The 26,975-nt window shown below is 42.0% G+C and overlaps 3 protein-coding genes across 4 annotated transcripts; all 3 read right to left on the minus strand.

Moving 5' to 3' along the window:
* Positions 1–3,510: 3,510 nt before the first annotated feature.
* hepacama (hepatic and glial cell adhesion molecule a) lies at positions 3,511–10,108 on the minus strand. Its single transcript, XM_084558452.1, has 7 exons — positions 9,868–10,108; positions 7,338–7,685; positions 6,809–7,090; positions 5,455–5,545; positions 5,110–5,177; positions 4,934–5,004; positions 3,511–4,334 (listed from the first exon to the last, which is right to left on the minus strand). The coding sequence occupies exons 1-7, from the start codon at positions 9,965–9,967 to the stop codon at positions 3,972–3,974; spliced, it is 1,323 nt and encodes a 440-aa protein (XP_084414578.1). The 5' UTR covers positions 9,968–10,108; the 3' UTR covers positions 3,511–3,971.
* A 4,179-nt stretch (positions 10,109–14,287) lies between these two features.
* On the minus strand, positions 14,288–21,856 carry nrgnb (neurogranin (protein kinase C substrate, RC3) b). Its single transcript, XM_084559523.1, has 3 exons — positions 20,265–21,856; positions 16,496–16,651; positions 14,288–15,075 (listed from the first exon to the last, which is right to left on the minus strand). The coding sequence occupies exons 1-3, from the start codon at positions 21,426–21,428 to the stop codon at positions 15,052–15,054; spliced, it is 1,344 nt and encodes a 447-aa protein (XP_084415649.1). The 5' UTR covers positions 21,429–21,856; the 3' UTR covers positions 14,288–15,051.
* A 1,613-nt stretch (positions 21,857–23,469) lies between these two features.
* LOC311498791 (uncharacterized protein) lies at positions 23,470–26,462 on the minus strand. Of its 2 annotated transcripts, XM_084559525.1 has the most exons (10): positions 26,078–26,462; positions 25,647–25,952; positions 25,509–25,562; positions 25,368–25,403; positions 25,147–25,263; positions 24,983–25,007; positions 24,839–24,879; positions 24,709–24,759; positions 24,500–24,612; positions 23,470–23,770 (listed from the first exon to the last, which is right to left on the minus strand). In XM_084559525.1, the coding sequence occupies exons 1-10, from the start codon at positions 26,124–26,126 to the stop codon at positions 23,639–23,641; spliced, it is 924 nt and encodes a 307-aa protein (XP_084415651.1). In that variant the 5' UTR covers positions 26,127–26,462; the 3' UTR covers positions 23,470–23,638. The 2 variants fall into 2 exon arrangements, with proteins under 2 accessions (XP_084415651.1, XP_084415650.1); XM_084559524.1 differs by having other exon boundaries at positions 24,500–24,759.
* Positions 26,463–26,975: the final 513 nt, after the last annotated feature.

Genomic DNA, 26,975 nt, shown 5'->3' on the forward strand with positions numbered 1-26,975 from the left:
TGGAGAAAAAAAAAAGACAACCCTAATGTCTTAAGTGGTGAGGGGCTTTTACCTGAGCTCATCACTAAAACTCTTATCCGCCTGATCCGATTCAAAGGACAAAAACGCTCGGGCGTTATGACTCAATCAGATCCTTAACTCAAATTGTTATGTATCTGATGGAAACCTGGGATGTGCAGAAAGCAGGCGTGGTGCACAAACAAAACACTGATTACTGTACTCAAGCTTGCATGGAAAATTATAGAAAATTATATCTTATCAGGGGGACTTCACTTCTTACTAAGGGTGGGCATATTTTCAAGTGGCACTTTCATTTTGGTCTATACAATTCTAAAAAAGGACAGAAATAATTAGGGAAGCACAAGGCATAGGCCCATAAATAGAAAGTATATACTTATGAAGATCTAGTACAACTATAATAAGTACAGTGCTTACATGTAATGTCCAGTCAAGGACCTGTAAGGCACCCAAGGGTGAAGTGATCAGAACGGCGGAGGTCAAAGTCAAATCTTATCACATATGAAACTTTACCTTATTTGAACATATACTTCTGTCAGACAGTGAGTGGTATGCTGTGTGGGTTACTATACGTGTGTTATAGAGTCTTTGGTTGATGTGTATGTATGTATATGTTGTAATAATTTTTTTTTTTTATGTAAGTGTGTGTGTGTGTGTGTGTACGTTATCCTCTCCAGTCCACTTATCCAATCTATTGTTGATAGCAGCTCCAGCAGGTGGTTTGGTCAGATGTGTTCAGCAGACCACTTGAGAAGATTTGAGGGTGCTTTTTATTTTTAGCAACATTTTTAGGATTAAATAAGCTGATAATAAAATAAATTAATGTTTAAAGCAATTTTATGACATATCTGTAAAACACAGGCAACACCAGAAATGTGGTGCAGTTTCTAAAGTAGGTGATTTACAAAAGATATTTTCTTTCCACCGCTGCAGGGCCAACATGCAAGACGTGTAACAGGAGTTGTTTTTGGGTTTAATACAGAAAATAGAATTAAATAGCAATAAAACAATTAGATATCATAATTTAAGATAAACCAAAATAATTGTAAGTTGTAAGAATTCCAGGTAAAATGCAATGACCGTCAAGACCTTGTCACTTCTTTTGCTTATTGACCTGCATAGAGTCCAAGGCCAGATTTATTATAGACTAGGCTTTGACGTAATGATAATAATAATAAAGGCTCGATAAGGACTTTCCGAGTATAAAGCCACTCTGCTCTGCTGGGAATTTCATCTCAACAGGTTGATGTGAACAAGGGCATCAGTAAGAAGCCTCAACCAGGCACCAGAAGGAGGTAATTAATGAGGTATGGAGAGCACCATACTTCCTCTCTAATAAACCCATAGACACCTTCAGCCCAAACACTTACAGAGACACATACACACATACTGTTTGCACACAGATGTGATGACGTTCCCCAGAGTCTAATTACTGCCCTGGCCTCCCAGCTCACACTGGAAGAGGTGGAGGAGGAGGAGGAGGAGGACGAGGGGCTAGAAGATGTAGAATATGACGCAGCAGACTGTATGACTAATATATAGTATGTGAGATCAAAATAGATTAAAACCAATTTCCAAGCTCGACTGAGGCGGCCCACTCTCATTGTTTGAGTACATTTAATTTTCCGCTTACCACAAGCCACAAGCCATTATGCACATGTCTGTGTGTTCACCGTGCTCGTGTGTGCGGCCGAAAATGTCTATTCATGAGTCCGTGTGCCAAGGAATAAATGGCGTTTCAAACAGAACAAAGGCGGCGAAGCTCAGATCAAAACAGGCGGATCTGATTTGGTTATGCAACCGCAAGACTCACACCTTCAGCGATGGAAGGTGCATTTCAGGATAAAAGCAGTCAATCAAATCAGGCCGATTTTCATGACAAAAGGTGTCCACCTGGACCGCTGGAGGGAGGGGGGTCATATTATCCTGATAATAGTGATATACCAGGCCAGCTTGTGTGTGTATGTGTTTGTGTGTGCATTTGCTTGCTTCGAATCTCATTCATAACACTTGCACCTCACTAGCTCAGCATGTTAAACTGCTGAGTCTTTTTATTTCATACTGTGTGTGATTAGTGCATCGTGCACTGAGCATATATCTTCTACTCTCTTCTCTCTCGCGCCAAGCTCCTATCATCCGCTTTCTTTTCTCTGGCACTGAGCTCGTGTCCTCTAATTTCTTACTAGACGTGCAGTTCTGTGCTATTACCGTATAGCATATTAACTGTTGTGTGTCCCTCTCTCCCCTCACCCCTCTGCTCTCTCTTTTCTGTCTCTACCCGGCCAGCCTTAGGCAGATGGGTCCCTCCATGTTCTGCTCAAGGTTTCTTCCTGAGTTTTTCCTTGCCACCGTCGTCTTCAGGATTGCTCTGGGGGTTTCAGGCCGGGTTTCAGACCTGATGTTGTAAAGCGTCTTGAGACAATTTGTGTTGTTACTGACACTATATTAATAAAATTGAACTGAATTGAATAGTTTTATTTTCATTGCAGGTTGGGGGGTTACACTACGTCCAAATGAAGGGCCTACAGATAGAGCACCATGTTCTACAAATCTTGTTGAAACAAGTGATTGCATTACTTCCAAGGCAGACTGTAAAATGTTTGACCACACATCACTGAAATCGACACCGGATTAGCTCACATTAACGTTCAGGTAAAATATCCATTAATGCTACAACTGTGGGTAAAAGCAACACTTTGTCTCATAGTCCTTCTAGCTTTCTTTGGGCAAGGGTGGATGAGTTGCTTTGTGGTCAGAGACATAGCTTTGGGGCCATTATGTCAGAGTTTCGATCCCCACTTTGTCTCAGGTGTCATTCCTACATACAGATTCCATGTATGCGTGTACATGCATGGTATTAGTGTTTAACTTACTTTTGAGACTCTGATATGTAATGTTGTCTCATTTTACTGAATAAATAAATGCACAAGAGTAATATTTCCATTTCATGTGTTTGATTGGGTTCTCTTTGTCTACTTTAAGGATTTGCATAAAACTCTCCTGATGTTTTGAGAAATTTTAAAGACAATTTGAGCAAAGCGTGACAGATATAGCATTGGGCAGTATGCTCCAATATGTCATATCAGCTGCTACACTATGTGAGTTAAATGTATTTTTTTTTTAAAAAAAGTAGTTAACCCCTGATATTTTACAAATAAATCTACACATTTGGACATCCTGATGAGTCTTTTTTTTCTGAACAGGGTACATTAGATTAAATTACAATATTTAAGGAAATGTGTGGGCGACACCGTATGGACAAAAAGGGAATTACGCCCAAAATCAAGAATCACATTTAGCTCTCTCACAAATCTCTCAAGACAAATGTCGGTGGGATAAAATAAAGGATTATCTATAACAGCCATAAATAATATTATTACTGTAGAAATCAGGTGAAAGATTAAAGAAATAGTATGAAATGAACATTGCCATTAGTTTGGACTGTTAAAGAAAAACACATGGCAAACTATTTAAATTGCTTTTATTACCTTAGATTATGAAGTGACCTAACGTGCAATAAGAACACAGTGTGTGGTTTAATTGCTGAAAAGAAAAACAAAACAAAACACTCTACCTTTAACAACTATTAACTTACATACAGTATGTACAGGCACATATCAAAACATCCCAGTAAAATTCAGAATTCAACAAGGAGCAAAAATATATATCAGAACTGTAAATACTTTACTGTCTCAGCATCATATACATAATACTCTACGTGCTGGTGGACAGGATTAACTTTTCACATGAGAGGATATCATCAAAAGTTCACAGAAATCCTGTGCATAGCCAAAGAGGAATAGATAAATAACAGAGTATGACGATAGAAAGTTAGCCTATAGTGAACTCATCTCTTGTCTCAGTGCATCAAATCCATTATTCTCGTGGCAGGATGCAACTATATATGTGCACTTCACATACCACAGAAGTGAACGCATACATCCGTGCGGTTATCATTGCTGTGAGGGACAGTGAGTCTGATCGCTGGGGTCTGGGCACTCGGCCTCTACGGGCAGATGGCTGGTGGGGATGCCTACTGGAGGACGGCCCTTTCTTATCGGGCTGAAACTGCGCGGAGACGTGCCTGGGGAGTGAGCGGGGGAGCGTAGAGGCCGCAGGGGAGGAACGGGAAGAGGTTGCAGGATAGGCTGCGCCAGGGGAGAGGGGCTGCGGGGGTACCTGCGTGGGGTGGACCAGATAGGCCTCTCAGATCTGTTGGAGGAAGGCAGAGGGGCTGGAGCGTAGATAGCAGGGTTACTCAGTTCTGATTGGCTCACAGCGTTGACAGAACTTTCTTCCAAATGCTCCAGAGTCTCCTGAAATAAGATGATGATACGCAGCTCTGGTGTTATATCTATAATACTCTTTTTTTTTTTGTTTATAGCCTCACTGGTGATACAGATTATAGTCTATTGGCCAGTCCCCTAACTTTACTTCTACCAGAAATCATTGTACCAGCTATTGGATAGATTTGCACAGATAATAAACACTGGCATCGTGAGGTACTGATTTTGAAGTTCTGTGGTTTTCAGTGAAACGTCTTGACATCCATCAGGCGGATTTGTCTGTAAAGGCTCTCAGTCATTCAGGTCATGGTATATCCAAATATCTGAACAGTCCAATAACTCTGATTGTTAGAGAACATTTATGGGGGAAAGAAAACAGAATCAAAACAAGTTCATCCAATAACAGGTGAGTATCTAGTGGTTACAGACCCTCGTCATGTGACTTTCAGGTGGTCACCTCCCACAGATGTTCCTAATAACACCCCAACTCCCAACCAGCTGAAGAAGCTACTCAGACGACCAGTCTTTAAAAAGTCAACATGACTTTGTTTCAGGGTTATTAGTTTTTTTCTTCATCTCCATAATTTTAATTTTTGCAAAACTTAAATGTAAACCAGTGAGTGACTTACATCTTCATTGAGAACATAGAGCGGCATGGGACTCCTTCGACCTAGTGTAGTTGGTTTGGGAACAACATCAACTGCAAAACATTTATTACCATTAACATATATTTTTAGTTCCGATTTACATTCTGCTCACAGGTTAGCATTGTAATATGCGGGAAGGTTTAAAGGTCTGTGCTCACCGTCGTGGCCATTTTCACTTTGCTCCATATAGACAGGTACTCTTTGGGGGACGGGCCGATGCTTCTTCCTACAGCAGACAAGAAAAAAATAAATAATAAAAACAAACAAGAATCAGCTTAAAAGAGTTTATTGCACAAGCTGCAGGTAGGCTAAGTGTGCTTTTCACTTCTCCAACTAAATGTCCAGCATCGTACATCATGGTGACAGCAATGGACTACTTGAGATTCTAGCCACATCCGCAAGTGCAATATCAAAGCCAATGAAAGAAGGAGGGAGAGAAAGAGAGCAAGAGCAAACAAGAGAGAGAGAGGGAAAGAAGAATGGGATAAAAGAGTGGCTCTCACTTGGAAGGTTTCCAACAGGCACACACTGTCACCAGGGTGATTAGGAGGAAAATGCCCCCGGTGGACAGGATGATGTATAGCGAGCTCCGTCCTAAACCAGAGTGACACAGAGAGGAGGACCAAAACACAAAAGAAAGAAAGAAAGAGAGAAGTTTGAGTCAGCTTAACTTACGATACTTTTGCTTTACGAGTACAAACTTCCAACACAGACCTCCTTTACAACAACATTACCAAAACCTCCACTAGTCTATTGTCCTGTCAGTCCTTTTGACAGTGAATATGTGCAGGATTAGATGAAGTTGCATCGACAAGGCAAATCAAACGTGGCCAGGATATAGAGCTTGTAAAAAGATTTGATTTTTTTTTTTTTCTTCTCCCTCTGCTTGCCAAGTTTCGAGTGCGCTGGCATGAATAGGGTGCAGCGAAGCAGGACATTAGGGTAGTCACTTTGGGACTTTGTATCTCGCTGCTGTGCAAGCAGAGGGGACAGAAAGCAGTGCGAGGGCCCCGTAGCTGTGTCTTCATGCAGCACATCGCGGGTGCAGCAATAATGAAGTCAGGATTACTGTGGTCCACTGAGGCAGAGCGTCCTCCCCACCTGCCTTCATTTTTATTCTCTCTCCTCACAAATAGCTGTCCATTCATTGGATTAGACTGCCTCTCCCTCTCCCCGTGACATGCGGCTCTATACTGGCGCCCAGTAAGAGCCGACTCTGAGCCAACTCTGCTACAATCACAGCCGGGGTTTGCGCTCGCTGTAAACAACATTGTTAGAGGGGCCAACATGCCTGTGTATGGGTGAGCGTGAGATGATAATTGCTTCTGCTGGCTCCTGAAAGTGGACGGTTTGTGCACAGTAAGCGGAAATATACATATTTTATGTAGTCAGACGGACATTTTTCAGATTGGTACTGCTGAAAAATAAAAATAAATCAGACCCAGAAACCACTAGGAGAAGAAAGATTTACATTTACTCATTTAGTCTGTACTTTCACTTCCCATCTTCTATACTTGTAATCCATTTCAGAGCGAGATATTGCTTTTTTCATAGCTATTTGTGAGTTTTCAGATTAATCATTTTAATATAATGCATTGTTACAGATTAAACAATCAGCATGTACAGTTTAAAGAGGGTCCACCTCAAACTCTTACACAAATGCTGCTTACAGGTTACAGCATAGCCATAATACAATACTTTCGTTAATACTTTTAATTGTAGTGAAGTACTTTTACATTGTGGTATCGCCACTTGGCCCCGAGTTCCTATCAGATGCCACTATATACCATCACCTCCTCATTCATAATGTATGCTTGTGCATTACTTAAGGTCCTACCGGTGTAACATGCCACCTACTGTAGACAGTGAGCCTAACAGGAAAGCTCTTCATGCTGCTGATGGGGTTCTCCACTGTGCAGACGTAGACGTCGTCGTCCGACATCACGACGCGCGCGATGGTCAGCACCTTTTGGTCATGTGAGAGCAGCAGGCGCGAGTCGTTGGTCATCACCTTGCCCCCCTTCAGCCAGCCGTAGACGGGCTTCGTGCCATTGTCGTGGGAACAGTGGAGGTTGAAGTGCTCGCTGTACTCCAAGACGGAAGAGGCCATCATCTGGATGTAAGGCTTGGAGACAGGCACTGAGGAGGATAAAACAGGACAAAAAGACTCAGAGAATGAAATTCGAGCACATGCGAGGGTGACTGACCTTCAGTTATTTAATCTGATGAGTGAAATCCCACTAGGCTCTTTAAAGAGCATCTACGCCGTGAGTCACTCTGCAGCGTAGCATTTTCAACTTTGATTGATTTTCTGGCTGATTACTCAGATGTTTTGAAACACGAGAACAGCCGGCACTTAAAAAAAAAATGGAGTGACTCCGTGTACCATCCACAGTGAGCTCGATGTAGTGCTCTCCGGTGAAGGTGTCATCTGTGATGGAGATTTCCACCTCGTACGACCCTTCGTCTGACAGCTGCAGGTTGTGGAGCAGCAGGGACCCATTCTCAAACACCAGTATGCGGTTGCGGTACTCCGGCCTAAGGTTCCCTATGACGTCCGTCCCTATGGACTGAACGACAGTGATGGGTTTCACTTTGTCCCTCTTCAGCTGCCACTTGATGACAGGCTTGTCTGAGCTGCTGCTGGAGTAGCTGACCGACAAGAGGGCCACTTTGCCCACCGTGCCCCTCACCACTTGGGTTTGGCTGGTCACATTCACCCCCGACACCTCACCTGTAAAACAAAAAAACAAGCCAAACAGACAGTGGTGAGGTATACTGAACTGAGAGGTGAACACAGGGATAGTATGGGGTTGTTTGGAGACACGGAGTGAACAAAAGACAATATTCTTGGCTGCCTTTAATGCCCCTTCAAGGAGATCAGAGAATTCATTAGATCACAAACTGAGGAGGAATAGACACAGAAATTATGCAAAAAAATAAATTAAAGTAATTACTGCAACACTGTTTGATAATTTTATGGCTGAAAACATGAATGAGAAATCAGGACAGCAGAGACAGGGATCTTGTGCACCAGTGGTGGAAAATTATGTATAAATAAATCACAACTCAGTATCCTGATAGTAATTAGAATACTTTATATTGTGTCAGGAAACTATTTCACATGGAACATAATCTATTGTGCACGAACAGACTGCTCCTGTTGCCATAAAAAAAAATATATTATATAATTTTGTCAATCGATGCCACAGCATGTTTCAAACAACTGTGTTAACCTGTGGTTCACATACAGTGCTAAGAAGCAAGAGAGAATGATGCAAGTGTTTAAATGTGCAGAGGTTGCCTTTCTCGGTTCTTCGAAAAACTTTTCATGAGTGGTATAGCTGTACCGAAAAATCCAGTTTTGTGAGCGCCAAAACACACTGTCCCAAGATGCTTCACAGTCCCCAAAGTCTGAAACTCAGAACAATCTCAGAGTGACAGTGACAAGGAAAACTGGAGGGGGCCTGGCTAGAGAGACAGAAAAGAAAGAGAAGGAACAGCAAAACATTTAATAACATTCTGACTTCTTGTAATTTAAGAAAAGTTAAGGAGGTTGTTTTTTTGATGCCGTCACAAAGGGCCTTCTTTCCTGAGACACTTGTCTCTTCTTTGTCTTAAACTTGCCGTTAGTCAGCTCATCGTATGCTCCGCGTGCAAACTAAACATGCCTTCGTGTTGCTCTCACTCAGGCCCACGATGTCTAATCATGTTTTGATTGCTAATCTGTTTCTCAGAAACCCCCTCCCCAGGAATTCCTCACGACCTCTCGGAGTGAACAAGCAATGTACTAATTGTGATTTGTGTTCTTCAGTTATTCTCCACCTCCCACGGGGACGCAGGGATAAGGTATTAAAGTGTGAGCCACATTTCACCTTTTATAGACGAGCCCTGTCATGGAAACCAAACCCAGTAAAGCCATTATATTTCACAGCGGAGGTTCCTATAACTCAGCTGTAGCTGGACACATGGAGGTCTAAACATTGGCTGCAGGCCTGTGAGGGGCATCCTACTGTTAGGCCTCAGGGATGGAGAGATCAACCTAGGAGAGAGAAAGAGGAGAGAGGGAGAGAGGGATTCTGCTCTGTTCACTATTCTCCGCAGTGAGGCAGTTAGCAGGGCATCGCCTCATTGCCGTGGTAACCATTTGGTCCGCCTGACAGGGGTTGCCAAGGCAATAAGACAAAGGGCATGATTGTTGGGACTAGTTTCCTCCCTTGAAAAGAGCGAGAGAGGGTTAGAGAGAGAGAGAAGGCAGAGAGAAATTCTTTGTCAGCGGTGAAGTTGGAGATAGACACTGGACCCAGTGATTCCACTAAAACCGGCCTGTTTGCGTAAACTGTGCTCATGGTACGGCTGTGGAATCAAACCACGCATCTTTAAAACCAAAACCACCACTTTGTCAACCACTGCTCGCCGTTATTCTTGAATAAACTCACCCGAAGCGTCCCGCGCACAAAAGAAGCCGCTGTCCAATTCAGCAGTTCTCCACAAAACTTTCTATCATCACACTTAACCTGTATGTCCCCTTCTTCAAACACCTTCAATGGCCTCTCCACGCTCCTTTGAGCTGAAAACGGGGGCCCACTGTTGAGCACCACCCATGAACGAATCCATTGTGCTGCAAATCCGTGGAATACAAGGAAAAGTACAAAACATCCTAAAAGTAAATTAACCTGGATTAACTTGGCATGAAAAAATGAGGATGTGAGTTTGATTTGGATTTGAAGTCACACTAAAATAATGTAAACAAAGTAAGTAAGGGTAAAGGGAGTAAAAAAAAAAATTGGAAAAAACGCATTAACTGAAATGGCATTTGCTGATAATGGGCCCAGTCGGGTTTCTGCTAGTAAAATTTGCTCCTGGAGATCCTCACCCTCTTTCCTATGGATAGGAGAACAAACGATTGGACTTACCTGCGAAGAGAAGGAGGAGGAGGAGGCCAAGGAGCGTCAGCAGTGGAGGAATGTCAGTGATACTGTCGCCTGTAGAGGAGGGCTTCCTCTCCACCTTCATCTTGTGTCCTGGGCAGAGTCTTTCTCCCACTTAGTGAGCATGTTTTATCCACCCTGGGCACGTCCCTGCGGCTCGACACTCTCCCCACAGCCTGCCTGCCTGCAACACTGGCCTCTGCCTGGTCACACTGAGCCCCACTCTCCTCACAGCACCCCAGTCACGGCCAACAACAGCCAACTGTGTGTGTGTGTGTGTGTTCATGTGAGACAGAGACATAGTGTAAATGAGCTCCTCTCTTCCACTTCACACTGCCCTTTCAAATAAGATCTAAAAAAATAATGTAAAAAAGTTAGTTTTTTTTTTGGAAAATCATTTATCCTAAAGAATATCCCCCCCCCCCCCTTTTGAATAAACAAGAAATGAGTTTAAGGCAAGACAGAGCTCAGCTACTTTGCAAAAGTTCCTGCTGGGAAGAACAACTGCGCTGCAGCCAACTCTGAGAGGAATCCACTTAAAGCACTAAAATGCCTGAGTTTGAAAGACATCACATTTCCCCTTCGTTGGCCCACTTTTGTCACATTGTGCAAACTCCACTCTGGACCGGAGCAATAAACTCAAAAATCTTTCACTTGGCAACCGTCCCTGCCATAGACCTACAGACAAACATGCAGCCTCGGAGCATTTGGTTCCTGCAGTCAGGTGCATGAGTCACAGCATTGCACACATCTGAGAGCTGCATAATAATTGCATTATGAATAATGTCAGAGAATAATTCTTCTTGACAAAAAGCTTCCAGGTCATGTAAATTCTTGCGCTGTCTTGCATTACCTGCACATTTGAGATCTTCCCAAAGTGGCTCAATTGTATTGAGGTGAGGAGACTGAAGGCTACTCCAGAACCTTAACTTTTTTTTGGATCACTGTCATGTTGGAAAGTCCAAGAGCATCCCAGGAGTACAAACTGCCCTCCAGTATTTTCTTAAAACTTCTTACATTCATTTTGCCATCGATTTTAACCAAAGTCCCTCAAAACATCAGAGATCCACCTTGATGCTTCACAGAAAGGATGGTATACTTTTCCTCTCTGGCACTGTTGACTCCTCTCCAAAATAACATTCATGGTTGTGACCATAAAGTTCAGTCTTAGTCTCATCACTCCAAATGATTTCATCTTTGAGGCTTTTCCAGGATATTGTTTAGGATATTGTGGGCGAGCTGTTTTGTGGCACTGGCGTAGTAACGGCTTTCTTCTGGCAGCTCAAACGTGCGGTCCTTACTGTGTATCTTGAAACAGAGAAGCCTGTATATCAGCTGAAGTTATTTGTGTTTTTTTTTTTCTTTGCATCTCAAACATTTTTCTCGGCAGTTGTGGCTGAATTTGGTGGCTTGATATCAGCAGAACCCCTTATTTTCCACTTCATCATTCTAAAATGTTTGGATATCTTTTTATATCCTTTTCCTGCTTTATAAAGTTCAAATACCTTCTCTCGCAAGTCTTTTGACAGTTATTTTTGCTCTCCCCAATTCTCAGAATCCTGCAAGAGAGTCAAGTCAGTGTAGCACTTCATGAAATGTGCAGGAGTCCGTCAAGAGCCCAGAGACTCACTCGCATTTTATACAAAGACACTGAGTACAGGGAAACAGGTGACAGGTGTGGACAATTAACCTTAACAGCCATTTGTGTCAGCTTGTGTCCATATTGTCACCTGTCCACTAACCCAGAAATGAAATATATGTTTTTTCCATGATCATATGTATATGAACATATTTTCTGAGAAATGGACAATATTTCACCAATTTTGCCACAGTACGTAAAATTAGGAGCACAACTGTAGAAGAAACATTATAAAATCAGGCTTCGTACCTGTTTTGTCCTGTAGGTGGTGTAGAAGATACACTAAGAAGGCAAACTGAGAGAAAACAAGAGCTGGAGGTTACCCTTTAAGAGCAGCTTCCAGCATTTTACTATTTAAATCTCCTATGTGCATGTGAATGACTAAAAATACCAAAAGGCTCAGAAGGAAAACATCACGCAAACTTTACAAAAACAAAAATCTTGTCTGAGAACTGAAAGGCATAATAGAGTAGTTTGAATTAAATACTTTAGTACTTTAGATCTTTCTCCTGTCGTTCTAATTCCTCGTGAGCTCGGCTGTCAGCTTTTATTTTATCAAACATGTTGCTGTGTGTCAAATCCCCATGTGTTACATCAGTCTTTTCTCTGTTTATTGGAGATTCGTCTGAATGAGTCATTATAAGTCATCTCACCCACTTTCAGAAAGTCTTTTGTGATGATTTTTTAGAGCATCCTATTTGACGACAAAGAACCATTTTTTTTTGTTGTTTGTTTTTTTATGCAGAGGAGGAAGCATAGCTGATAGGGAAATAAAAGCTCCAGGGTACGTGGGAAACAGCAGCTGTAAGCCACCACTCTCCCATAGCCCAGACTCCTGTGTAGTGAGCCATCAAAGTCGAACCTCTCCCCTCCACCTCTGCCCTCTCTAAAAGCAGCACCTCCCTCTTCCTCTCATCTTGTAACACGCTCTAAATCAGGGGGGACGCTTTCCAGTCGCAGAGGAGGAGAGACGAGGAACAGACGGAGCCTGTGCGTCTCAGTCAGTTTCGGGTGAACGTGTTGTGACAGAAACCATTGTCACTTTTAGTCCTCAACATGACCTCCTCACGCATTCATTCATTCATTCATTCATTCATTCATTCATCTTCTGTAACCGCTTGTCCTGGACAGGTCGCCAGTCTATCGCAGGGCCCTCACACATACAGATGTGACAAAATGTGTCAAAATGCACTGTGACGTGTTTTGACTGATGGGAATCCACTGCTGTCTGTGACAATAAATCCCTTATCTTCTCATTACTGCTCAGCTGTATGTGGGGGGAAAAAAATGGCACAAAATAAAACGTTAATCACTCCTAAGATGGCGAGGCCAGTGGCATAACCACTGGAAAGAAGATAATTGCACCCCCTGCTGTTTGTCCTGGCTTATTCATGTCTAATTATCACCCAGGAGACTGCACACATCTTTTCACACTGACAAACTGTCTGAGGAGGAGAATGAACCAACCAAGCAGATCTTTTTTTATGATCTACTCCTAATAATAGTCCAGCCCCGGCTTAACAAGTTGTAAAGGGAAGGGACTGAACCACCCTTCATACTCTGATATGTTTGAGGCTACCATGTGTTTTAAAAAACTCGATCGCATGCCGGTCTATTAATATCCCGACTAACACCAGCTTACTTGCTCATTTGTCTTGAAAAGCTGTCTTTTCCCCTCATTTTCGTATTTCAGTCTACAGCACGAAGTGGGTGCTGTGCTATGTTTGGAGGTGTGCAGGATATTGATTTGTTCACCCACAGTCATTAAAGAGACAGGAGAACGTGGCCGTGGCACCTCTGGGACTGAGTAGGAGAAAAGAGAGAATAGGTCCATATAAAACCCATAGAGGATGTTTATGAGATCGTGGCGGAGGAGGAGGAGGAATGTAAGCCGGAGAGGGAAGCGTTTGCACTCTGGCTTTGCAAAAAAACCACTGCGAGCTAGATGTTGGTTGCCCCATCTCCATACAGCTGGTGACAGAGCCAACGTGTGTGTGTGTGTGAAAGAGAGAGAGAAAGTGAAAACGGGTGACTTGAGTATGATCTGCACCCTAAAGTATGGGCTGTGCTTTTTTTTTTTCTGTGCGAGAAGGCATGTGCAGTTTGAGTTTGTGCAGTGTGCTTGTGTGGCTCAGATGTGTGTGGGCGGGCTGAGTGGGAGCACTGGGAGACTGAAGATGCTCTATCCTGTTTCTCATAAAGCGAACAAGACTGCCTCGGCAGATGATGCAAAATCGTGTTATTCTTTAATAACGGCCTTAGTGCAAAATGGCAGGTACTGTGGGATACGTGACAAGCACAGGCATCACTCTGTGGTGTCTTCAATGAACTCGTTGATAGGATGAAAACACGTAGCTTAACGCGTACAGACTCTGCAACCATGTACAATCTAATTATTTTAATGGTCTTATCTAAAGTACATTATGTGTTCGTTCATGTCGTGTAAATGCCAGTTACTGCAATCTAGTGTTATGAATCAATCAACCCTGCTTATGTTGCTCTGGCTCCTGCAATCTTCAAAACTCTGGACTCTTTGATTCAAGGAAAGAGACGGAAGTGACACAAACACATCCCTTAAATTAATAAAGTTTAAAACAGACATTTCGCTGTGCATTTAAGGTGGATTTATTAGTGTAATGCCATGACTCTACACCAAAGTTCACCACGTTACTATTCAGTTTTAAAGCATATAGGCTCCGCAAACAATGGAATTCTGCACACCCGATTTAACATGAGTCAAACAAGTAAAACCCACCAACACAACAACAGACCATATCCAACCAGTGTCTTAGAAGGTAAAGCTGTACCAAATGCATCTGTAAAAGTGTAAATTACTGCATGCTTAGTGTTCTGGAAGATCAGATTTATAGAAAATGCTTGGAAATGTGTTGAGAACTTTCTTATCGTGTGACCCAAAAGATAGTAATAAACAAGATAGGAACATACATAGCTACTTCTCTTTTGATGTTTTAATCAGTTTGTAAGCAAGTCAAATAGATAAATAGCAGTCAAGATACAAGCACGTCAGGAAACAATGCAAAATAACAAATCATTTGAAGCCACTAATCACCAAAAGTGATGCGTACAAGGTTTATACACAGACGGTAGGAAGTGATCCATCCAAAATAAGCCCTGTTTAGCATTTAGAGGACATTCATTTTCACATTCACAGATCATCATCTAAAAACTAGCACACTACCAGAAGTTTCACAAGTACATGCAGTGAGTTGCAAATTCTGGGTCAAAGACATCCGTACTGATGAGGCTGCTGAAGAAGCAGAGAAGGAGTGTTAAAGTTCACGAAATTCACATAACACGCCCTCAAAACGGTTCATTTTCTACTGCTAATTTGTGTCGAAAAAAGAAAATGACTCCTGGGGTAAAAAGGTGCGCCTGAAAGCCAGCCTAGCCAGCTTACGCCAGCCATCTCTCAATACTTTGCATCCCTTCTCTCTCTCCCTCTCTCTCTCTCTCTTCATCCAGGTCAGGACAGGGGCGTCACTGTTCTGGCACAGATGTGTCGTCGCTCTCTACTGCCCCCGATCTTCCTGTCTCTAAAAACAGAAATAGGAATGGAGGCATAGTTAAGCAGTGCGGAGCATGGAAAGAACTTTTTTCTGCGTTCACTCATGTGGTCAGGATTAAAGGCTCTGATACATCGTCACAAACTATAAGGTTACTAGTGGGTGGATCTATTGAAAACAACAACTTGAAGAAAACTTGTCCCTGTGCTGCTCTTTAAGGAAGACTCATTTTCCAAAACAGTGCATCGTACTATTCACATGTACTTGTAAGATATTACTGGATAAGTAGTTCTAAAGTACTGTGGACTCCTAAGAACTTAATTCCCTGTGATGACTGACATAATTGATGAGCATTTCCATTCTGAAAAGGGGGTCTCCCCCAACGGGAGGTGCTCTCTGCGCTCGGTTCCAGTCCGACAGGTCCATTAATTCTGCTCGGTTCCTTTGAAGCACACACTGTACCTAAAGCACCTGGAGCTATAAATACATCTCCTACATAAGGATACGAGGCAGGCAACAACTGGGTTAGGGAGAATCATTGACGTAGATCCCTTGTGTCAACCGCTACCCCAAAGAAAATGCTGCTTTGTCTTAGAGGTAAAGGTGAAATTTTAAGGGGCCGGGATTCTAGGAGCATTATCCTGCTTCTCTAATCAATGTTACCGGTGGTTCAAATGATTTTAGAGGATATCTGAGGTAAATGTGCGTGTTTTGTGCTTTTGATGTCTCCACACTTCTCCACAGTGGTACAGAATAAAAACTGATAACCATTAACGGCATTTTAACGTCACGCTAATGTAACGTGACATCTTCCAAATGTAACGTGAACTCTCCGATGAACATCTTTGGTCTCTGGCGATTCAACGCCCCATCTAGAAGTACATTCCTACAAACACTGTAAGAGGAAAATTAATTGAAAGATTCAATCATCTGTAGCTGGAGACCCAGTGGAGTAATTAAATGAGTCACGCAGTTATGTATTACATTAATCACACTTTGGTTAAGCCATAAGGGGCTCTAATAGGTGTATTTAATTATTTACAGCATTTAAACTGATTCCTTTCCTAAAGTGTGAAATGTTAAATGGGTTGTGTTTGTGCATTATGCTTACGTCTCAGTGAAAAGACTAATCTTCTACCAAACTACACTATGTTTTCTAGGTTATTTGCTTTAAATCTCAAATTTATCTTCTGTATTGCGCACTGAATAATGAATTGCTTAAACTCCAAGGGACTAACTTGAGTCTAAATAACTTCTGTTTTTCATCACTTACCATAGCTTACCTAGGGTAGTTACAGCCCCTGATGGGAGCCTCTCTTACCATACGTACAGTCACTAGCCATAATGCCCTCTTAAATGACATTATGGCACTTTAGTCTTATCCCGTGGTTCTACACCACTGACCTGCTTCCCCCTGGCTGCCGTTGAGCACATCCCCAGTGCTGCTCACCTCCTCCCCTTCCGCTTTGTCCTCCGGCTTCATCTTCTTGCGGGTCATGTGCCCGCGGAAGCCAGCCTGGATCTTGGCGGCGGCCCTGTTAGCTTCTGGGTCATCCAGTGGGATGTCCATGATGTCCTCCTCCTCCTGGGGCCGGCTGCACTCCTCCTGTTGAGGGGACAGCAAAGTAGCAGTTTATCGCAGCAGGAGAGCAGATTTCACGATCATATGAGGATGTTTCCGTCGCGAAACGCTAGTGGGGACTCTCATCATTAGCAGATTGCAAGACCATATTTTTAAAAGTTGACTGTAAATGCTACACACAGCGAGCAATTTGTGCTCACCCTCTCCCTTTCTTTTTGCATGACTTCAGTGAAACTCTCAAGAGGTCAGTACCCTACTTTGCCTGTTTTCCCCTCTCTCGTTCTCTTCTTGTCACACACTGTGTAAACACTGCTGGGTTTGAGTATTTTATAATAGGTTACCACTCTCTGATGGGTTTTCCTTTGTTCTGGAACATTATGAGAAAAGCCATTTAGCCCAAATATGGCATCCAAAACTGAGCAACAATGAATCATCCGTCACACAAAATAGGAGTAGTCTGCTTTACAAGAAACAAAGCTATGTTTGACTGTCTATTTATAGAAATTCAAGTAAAACTGAATTCATAGTTTAAAAAGGGTTAGGGATAAAGAACCTCTTGCTCTGCAACATTGGGCCGAAAAGAACAACCCAGCAAAAAATGTTGCTGAAGTCATTCAGACACTGAAAGAGCAGCGTCCACTGTCCCAAAGGAAACATGGGGTGGGCGGAAGAGAAACTCTGCCTTGTCATAAACTGTCAGTGGAATAGCGCCATGGCTCTCGGTGAGTTATGTAAACACCAATTCAAATTGGGTGGCGAACACAAATCAGCTGCACCCCATGCTTTGCTTATGGTAACAGGCTGACATTTCACACAAAGGCAGCCCACAGAACGATCCCACTGTCATCCCACTACCTTGGTGAAGCAGTGCATCATGTCTTCAGTGAAACCCCTCCAGTGTAGGAGTGTGACCACCCACCTGTTCAGCCAGCATTCATTAGCCTCTCTGTCTGACTGCTCACTGAGCAGCCAGAATCCAGCTCTTTTCAGAGCAGCAGAGATATGTGGGGCTGCTGCGCTGGATTTTTCTGCCAACACACCTTCTCATGGGTCTTATTGTATTTATTGTCTCAGGGACACTTACACTTAATCTCACAGAGACAGACTGATTGGAAACATTCTGATGCAAATGCCATGTAATATTAGTCACTTATGATAAAAAAAAATGCTTAAAGGCATTCTCACAATAGGCCTTTATGTGGTTGCTTCTCTGTGAAAAATTCATGATTTGAGAACTATAAATAAACAATGGGTAAGATATTGCACTCTGGTTAATCTGGAAAAACAAATGACAACACACACAGCAGCAGGCAGTTTGAGGACAACCAAACACTAGTAACTATTATTAGCAACTAACAAACTGCATGAACTGTTTGTGCGTCTACCTAAGAAACTGAGCAGTGGTTAAAATGATAAAAAACATATTAATCTATTGAATAAAGTTAATCTGAAGCTTCTACTTACATTGTGACAGTCCATTTCTCACTCTCAGAGATGACTTCAGTCTTCAGGTGAGTTGACCTAGAATGACTTGTGTGTTATCTAAAATTTCTACCAAGCAAGGCTCTCTTTAAATGAGTCTCCCGTATAATACAGATGCCTCACTGGCTCTTACTAACAATCACTGTATGTTCAGTAACACCCGCTCACGCACAGAGTGAGAGAGAGAGAGGGAGAGAGAGAGAGAGGGAAAGAGAGGGAGAGAGAGACATACAGTGAGAGTGAGGGAGAGAGAGGAAGAGAGAAAGAGGGAGGGAGGGAAAGAGAGACCTCCTACAAACATAACAGCATGTGTTCCATCTTTTCAGTCTCATTAAGGTTGCTGACCTACTGTGTTCATTTTACTGCTGCTAACCTTTAACACACCTCAGCGTTCACCAGGCACAAACTTACTTGAGCGACTGACATGGCATGTATTTCCATATCAGCGCTTTAAAGTTGGACCGTGTTTTTTCACATCAGTGAAAATCACACAGTCTGGATATAAATTAAGAAAACATAAGCAGCCACCACATGCAACGAGCATGAGGTAAAAAATAAAATAATCACAAGTTGCTGTGTTACAATGATAAACTAAAACTAGAAATACTATGTTAAAGCCAGATGGTCTTAAAACAATAATTGCTGACTTTCAACTTCTACTAATAGTGTGAAAATAAAACCGTGCAAGCATCTTGGACTGCTTTACACTAGGATGTGTTATAAATTTATTAGAGGCAGAGTGAGCTAACAGCCCTCTCCATCCCTCTGATCCCAGCTGGTATGGCCGCCCACACTCCGCTGCCAGCCTCAGAGACAAGACGGAGAGAGAGGGAGAGACCGAAAACATCCATTTATCCGAGTTATATCCCTGACACTAACCATTCAGGCAATATGTTAAGTTATGTGCACGCCTAATTTCACTCAGCTGACTCGCTTTATCAGTCAGTTCACTCGGTTGATTTTAAGGAATTACAACCACAGTGTAATTAAATTCACTGTGATTAATCATTATATAATTAGTCTTCTCATATTAGCATGGTCATTAGTGGAACCAGCACAGTATTTATCACCTGAGATGATGGTGGCTTAGGAATATTATTGTGGGAACTTTTAAAGAGAGAGTTAAAAGCAGAAAAGTTGAAAAACATAGCAGGCATCTGAGATACTGCGGCTAGGTCACTGCTAGAATAGATGGCCTATTTACTCTACAGTTTTGTGGTAGCCTTGCTTCGTCTGAAATAATTTCAACCACGAAGTGAGTACAAAAATACAGAAAGTCATGTTTCACAGCTTAATCATTGCCTTAAAAGCTGCTATTAAAGGTAGATTACTGATACGGAGGGTGCCTAGCAACTATCAGCATCACCATCTCCTATTAATTCCATGACGACACTAAGAGAGAGAGAGAGAGAGAGCAGGATGGTGAGGGGTTACCATAGTAACGCTCTCAGCACCCCTTCCTACACTCCCTCCCTGCGTGTTTGGTCCAGACAAATCAGACGGGGCTAACTGTGATGTGACAGCAGTAAAAATGTTAGCGGCCTAATTCAAGAGACAAATTGTTTAGTCTGTCTTTTATGGTGATAGATTGCAGAACCAAGTTTCAATCTGCGGAGGCTGCGGTGGCTCCCGAGAGGAGAGCTGCTCTGACGCTAACAAAGCCAGTGCATTACGGTTTTTATGAGCAAGTGGCAGAGCAAAGGCCTCAAACGGCATCTAGCACACAACCGTAGATAGAATAAATACAGATACTCAGCTCTGAGACTTTCTGTATATCTCTGTTAATTTCTTTCTTTGACATTCAAAGTATTGGAGAAACTACCACGTCATCCAGAACTTGAACTATCACGGAGATATTTTCATTCATCTACCCCCAGAGAGTCCAGGGGAGGAAAGAAATGAGGGCCACTGTTGATCGGGCTTGTCCTTGAAGGGTTTATTTATATGGGCTACCTGAGACAGGAATGGAAGCAGAGCAGACTGCAGCCTAAGCTAAAGCTACGTCTCTCGCAAACATTCACCCTCACCCTGCTGATAAATGTGGAGGAGATGTGACAGTGTCTATTATATATATTATAATTTGATATAGATTCGAGTCATTTTAGATCACACAGAAATGGGTTTGCTAATCTTTCTGAGATTAATCATGGATTACCTTGTCACTACTGTTGCCTGCAAACTCTGTGGGGTCCTTCTCAGTCTCCAATGGTCTTTCCTCTCCTTGGTGGTCAGCAGCCGCCCATTCAAGACTATGAGTGAGGCTGATGTTATTTTCTTCCTGGATTGCATCACTTTCCTCTTGTCCTTCAGAATCAGTCCTTCCTTCTGAAAGTTCATGAGCTTCCTTTGACGTGACCTCTTTCACTTCCACCGTGTCCCCTGGCTGTGACTCCACAAGGGCTCTCTGACTCCCCACGTTCTCCTCAGCTAGATGCTGCGCACCTTCCTCAAAGTTTGCACTCTCTGCTTCATCACCAGCCTCAGATGTACTTCGCAGCATCTTTTGATCTTGATCCTCCATCTCACTGTAACCTCCTTCACCAACCTCGCCTGTCGTCTCATCTCCTTTGAGATCATTTGTCTTCTTTTCAGAATCCTCACCCTGGTTAAATGTGGTCTGGCTTATCTCCTCACGATCTTCATGTTTATGATCAGTCTTATCCTCCTGGTTTCCTTTTTCTGCCGCGGTAGTGGGCTGATCTGATGAGCTGATGTTTTTAACACCTTTTTCCTTCTCTTCATCATCGCTGTCATTTAAATTACAGTCATTTGTGTCCACATGCTCTTGCATTATATCAAATGCCTCATGCTGACTTTCTGTTTTTTCCCCTTCAGATACGACTTTTGTTTCAGCACCCTCCATTTTAAGTACATCATGATCTTGGGTATCGGATACATTTTGGTCTGTTGCACTTAGAGGAAGCTCCATGGACTCTTCCTTCTGCTGCATTTCTAATATCTTAGTCTCTAAGACCTCTAACGAACCCTCTTCCTCTGGCTGTTTCTCCCCAACTTCTGTAATCTGTTGAGCCTCTGGAACATCTTCAAAGCTAATCTCCACTAAAGAATCCTCCTTTGGTATGAAATTACCATCCAAACCACCCTCAGTATGAGCTAAACTTTCATGTGTCTCCCCAGAAGAAGCTTTAGTTTCTGTTTTGCTCTCCTCTTTATTTTTTTCTGCTTGATCTTCTTCTTCTTCTTCTCGGTTGCCCTCAGTGATTTCAGACTGAGTCAGTGAGGATTCTACAGCAGTTTCCTCAGACTGTTTTAAACTTTCTTCCTCTTCAACATCATCTTGAGCAGTGGGTCCTTCCATTGTTCTCTCTGTTTCTCCAAGCTCTGCAGCACACACATCCACGTCAGCAAGGCCAGAATATGGAAAGATTTCCACTGGTTCTGCAACATGATCTTCCTCTTCTTCAGATTCTGCTTCAGTCCCTTTATCTATAACTTCAGCTCCTTGTTTATCACCTTCTGTCGCTCCTAACTCCTGAGCACACACATCTACATTTGAAATCCCTCTGAATGACAACAAGCCAGTGGTCTCTAACTCAGACTGAGGTTTATTTTGGTCTGGAACCGAGCTGGTACAACTTTCATCAGTTGTCCTGTCAGCTTGATCGAGTGTAGTTATTGTTGGGTCTTTCTCTTCGTCTGTACCGCTCAGTTCATCTGCCTGTATATCTGCAATTGGGAACTTGTTGATTGATTCCCCTTCTGAAAGTCCTGTTTCCACAGATATAGGATTGCGCGTTTCTTCTTCGTCCGTGGTTTCAGTTAAATCAGCCTTTTCAGAGATATTAGGTTGTGCGGTGGAAAGATGTGAGGCTTCTGCTGAATGACTCGATTCATCTTCAGTTTGGGACTCTAATGACTTTTCTCTAAAAAGTAGAAGACAAAATGAAGTTATTGATTGGAAATGAGACATTTTGAGTAACAATAGAGATTAAAGTGGTTCTTAAAAAAATGCCTGTAACACTCATCTGGAACTTCTGACTCTCTCCCTGTAGCTGGCGGTCTCTTGTTGATCAGTTTTGCCCATTCTTCTCAGCCTTGATGATGAAAGTCTAACAGTACTTAGGGTATTGGCTGATGGTCTGTCCTACTTCTGGACCTCTATTTCACAATGTATTTTAGCGATTTGTTTTTCTACATGGCTATCGCTCTCTGAAAAGTTGAAGCATGCACAATACATGTACAAATCTCGAAATTTGACTGCAACAATAACTGCAGTTGTATAACCTTGATTTTGTTTCCCTCTCTTATACGTGGACAGAAAACCACACACCAATTTACTCCACAAAATCTTTTAGTAATATACATGAAAAAAATAAAAATAATACTGTTTTTTTTTTTTTTTCTTTCCCTCATGTTCATCCTCTCCCTCTCTTGTTGATCCTCCTGGCTTAACATAAGTGTAGAGACTCACTCGGAAATGGTCATCTCAGAAGTAGTTGAAAGAAAAGCCTGAAAGAAAAACAAACAAACAAATGGGTAAACAGAAGCAAATTTTAAAAGTTTGGTGAGATCAGTAACTTTATGAAACTTTGATTATGCACTCTACATGTATTGTATGCTGATTTTGTACCTCAGTAGTCTTGAACGCATGGTTGTTGTAGAATCTGTCCTCCAGTTTAGCAGCCCACTCAGCGGGGTCCATGCCACTCCCTGCAAAGAAGGATAAACAAAACCAATATTTGACAGCGGTGACAGTGATTTGACAGCACCATTTGTTTCTCTCTCTCTCTTTTTTTTTTTTTTTTATCACATGCAAAGTTACACTTACCTTCTCTTTGTTTGAGTAGAGTGTCGAAGTACTGTGCAGCATATTTAGGGATGTCTTCAGGCTGGTCTCGTAAGACTTCTCGGGCCAATCCCTCTAGGATGGTACCAAATCCTCGGGGAACCCGGAGGTGAGTGTTGGATAAAGGCACTGACATTTTTTGAGGGGGTGATAACGTCTCTGACAGCTAGCTGAGAAGTCGAAGGTTGTATTTTTTTCCCCCCCAATACTTTACTTACTTCCTGATATGTAGCATAAGGTGTAAGAAGCTTGCTAACACCGGTAACTTTCAAAGCTAAAGTAAATTTCTACTGTTTTAAACGTTCGTCGTTAAATACGGCTGCCACACCACTTGAGCACCTGAAATGTATGTTCTGTGAGATTTGCAAAATGTCACACAAAAATGTTACCTGAAATTGCTTTTAATTCGCACCCACCTGTAGATACTTTTGAACGTTAGGCTAAAGCTAGCTGTAGTTTGTGTTTCGTTGACATGCGTTTCTAAGCAACGGTTCTACGGACTACGGACACCGAGAAGGCTCAGATACCATACAATTCACAAGCATTACAGTATTTTATTTACCTTAAACGTTCAAAATATACATAACACACGCAACAAAGCCTGTATACTAAGTACATGTAAAACAAAATCACGTTATAAAACAGAATGTAAAACCATATATGTTTTTAAAAAATACATGTTTTTCTTCTCTCTCATCCTTTTCCAGCATGAGCAACCTCAGTCAGGCGTAAGTGATGACTGCATACTCAGAGCTGGTGCTCATCTTGCGGCTGACCTCTCTGGGCTGCGGTACATGGAGTCTGTCGGCTGAACGCGAGGCCTGCAGGTGGGGCCTTGATTCATCTCCCCACCACTGGAGGGGAAGCACAGAAAAAAAAAAGAATAAGCGAAAGCACATTTTTGGCAAGTAACAATTTGTTTGACTTTAAAACAATTTAGTGGGTTTGCATGAATTCCCTGCTGCCTGCAAGTGCGCAAAAACAGCAGTAAAATCAATTTAAATAGTAACCTTTGTGTAAAACCTTCAAGCTATTGGTGGATCAATTTAATTTTCAGTTTATAGAGACACGGATTCAACCATTTTGAAAGCCGTAGAGCTGTTTAATTTCATGCCATCATATTCAGTGGATTTTCCAGAATGTACCCTGCCCTAGATACCTAACATAAACAAACTGGCAACTGCACGTGTATTTCTACAATTCCTCTCTAATGGAATGTGTACAAGCTGTATAAACAAGTAAGAGAAGCATATAAAGTTTTATGATTAGCATACATTTTTAAGTGTCTTGTTTGGAAACCCCATAAAGACTGATGTGCTGTACGTGGAGCAGAGTGAGTTTTTCCTCCTAGGACTTAAGCTTGTTGTGGAGCAAAGCCAAGCAACTATACATTCATTGAAGCTCAATGTATACATTATATTACGCGTAGTTACTTTGGCTCCTCATGCACCATAGCCATAGTCTATAAGTCGTCATCATAACATCAACACTTCCTGTATGGGCTTCAGATTAACAGACAGTTATTTGATGTACGCGGCAAAAAGTTGCCTTGCAAGTAATCCACATGCAGTCTTGTCTCTCACCTCTTTTTGCTCTCCAGCAATCAAGTAGCTGACCTGAGTGAGCTCTGGTGTACTGACACCACGGACGGTGATCATTATGTCAGCATATGGGACTTCAGTGTCACTCTCATTATCTGGGTCAAATACATGTATCAGTTTGTCAGTAATTATCAGTCTCTCAATAAAAACAGTGATGCCGTGAGACTTAGAAAAATACAAGACCATCTTACCCGATGGAGGAAGCCTCAGAGTCACTCTTTCATTTGCCGTCGACAGTGTCCCTGGGGAAAATGAAAGGTTTGAGCGGCAAAGCTGAATTTGGAGGCTTAGCCTTTTTTGGGTAGATTTTAAATTATTTACCCTTTATTGGTATGAGGACAGGCAGTGGTGGTGGTGGTGACCTGAAACGTGAACGTGAAGAGGAAATTCACAAATAAAGAACTTTACCAATGATGGATTTTTAAATGTAAATGAAAATCAGTGCAGATTCTTAATTGTACTCACCCTGACCCGGACACAACAGGCACCCCTAGAATGCAATATTGGTACAATTTTATTGAAATTATAAAAAAGATTTGTGCAATTTAAACAAAAGAAATAATAATAAATTGTAATTAGTTACTTTATACAGCAAATGTGTGTTCATACTGTTAATATTTTGTCATCACCTTTACCATTCCCGCTCTGTTTGTTCCGTTGCAGACACAGATAAACAGCTAGTCCTGCAAGGATGATGGCCACGCCAACGGTAACTGTCGCCAGTACCTGGATGCCAGTAAACTCTCCTGGTAACATGGAAACAAAAATATTAAAATGGACCTATGCTACTTATTATATACACATAAAGATTATATTTGTTTCAATAAATTTCACATGCGTGCCATCTAACCTCCGACTGAGTCTTTCGGCTTAGCAGGAAGAGATGCTGGAAAATGTAGATATAACGTTATGTTAAATAACAGCAATGTAAAAAATAGTTGGTACAAATTTGGAATAATAATGCCAAACATTTTAAAACTCGGTGCCTCACCATTTTTAGTCTCTGTCTTTGGGGCAACTGTCCACTTTGGGACATGAGTTTGAGCTGAAAACCCAAGAATACAACAGTTTAATTTCTGTTTTTTAAAGGCAGTCTGATGTTAATTTGGACAAAACTATGTTCATCTACCTGGAAGCTGAAGCAAAACGATTCGCTCTGTTTTTTGTGGAAGTCTCGGGTCATCTGTATGCTCTGTGTAGCAAGTGTAGTTCTTTTTGAGATCTTCAGTGCACAGATTTGCCAGCAGTAATGACACTGTGCAAAAGCCGCTTATGCTCAATGCGCCAAGACAGCCGGAGTTGTCTGATGCTTCACTCCAACAGCCACGGACAAATCCACTGGAGCAATTGTAGGTGCAGTTTAATGTAAGCGTGTCCCCCAACTCCACTGTCAAGTAATCAATTGGTTTCTTCATGTTTACACAGCTCCCAAAATCTGCAAAGAGAAGATATATTTATTTTCATAGAAAAAAAACATTGTTACCTCAAGTACCTAGCATGATTTTTTCCTTAATGCATTACTAAAGTCGAAATCAATGACAGACAGCATGTATACCTTACCTTGTGTTACCCCAAAATAGAGTAGAGTCAAGTGGACTAAGAGCATCATTGTTGTTCCCCGTTTGTCTGATATCTTTCTCTCCCTCTCTCTCTTTTGAACATGCAATTAAGTATATTGTGCTCTTGTGATAAGGTGATGCTTGCACCTGCACAAAAAACACAGAGGAACCCACATATATGTGCCACATCTTGGGCGAGGGGGCAGGAAGTGGTAAACAAAAGGATTGAGAGCTGTGTAAAAATAATTCGTAACTTTCCATTTATTGCAGCTGACTTCCTGCAAAGTAAATTTCAGTTGCAAGTCTAAAAGGCAAAAGCATTTTGGGAACGTGATGACACACTAACGACACACATATTTAAATAAAGGTCACTTTTACATATGCATTAATACTGCAACGCATGCACGCAACACCTGGCTTGAAAACGTCTACAATGCATGCTGATGCAATTTGCACATGTCTGCAGATGTCACCCTTGCAGCTCACTCTCTGCTTCAACAGAGGATGCCTTTGACATCCATTTTACACAATGATTAAATCATTTATTTCAAAATCCTCACGATCTGAAGGGCAATAGATAGGCATAGATATCTTATGCTAAAACATAATATTAGCATTGTCATTAATTTAACCAGTTCTAGAAATCTATTAGATTTCCATATCTTTAAAAGATTTGTCCTCTTTATAACCTCTTAATGACTTACATGGATACAATAAATAATTGAAGTAATCCACTAACTAGGTTAGCTCTGGCACATGCTCATGCATTATGAACGCAGCAGATACAGTTACAGAACATCACTGCACACCATTGTTAGCTGGAGCAGGCACATGGGAATCACATTTCGTGCACGTTTCACTTTCAGTGGCTGAGGGCCTCTCACTTTCATTCCTTCAAA

The sequence above is a fragment of the Chelon labrosus genome (genome assembly GCF_963514085.1).
Source record: "Chelon labrosus genome assembly, chromosome: 13".
NCBI classification, from domain to species: Eukaryota; Metazoa; Chordata; class Actinopteri; order Mugiliformes; family Mugilidae; genus Chelon; species Chelon labrosus.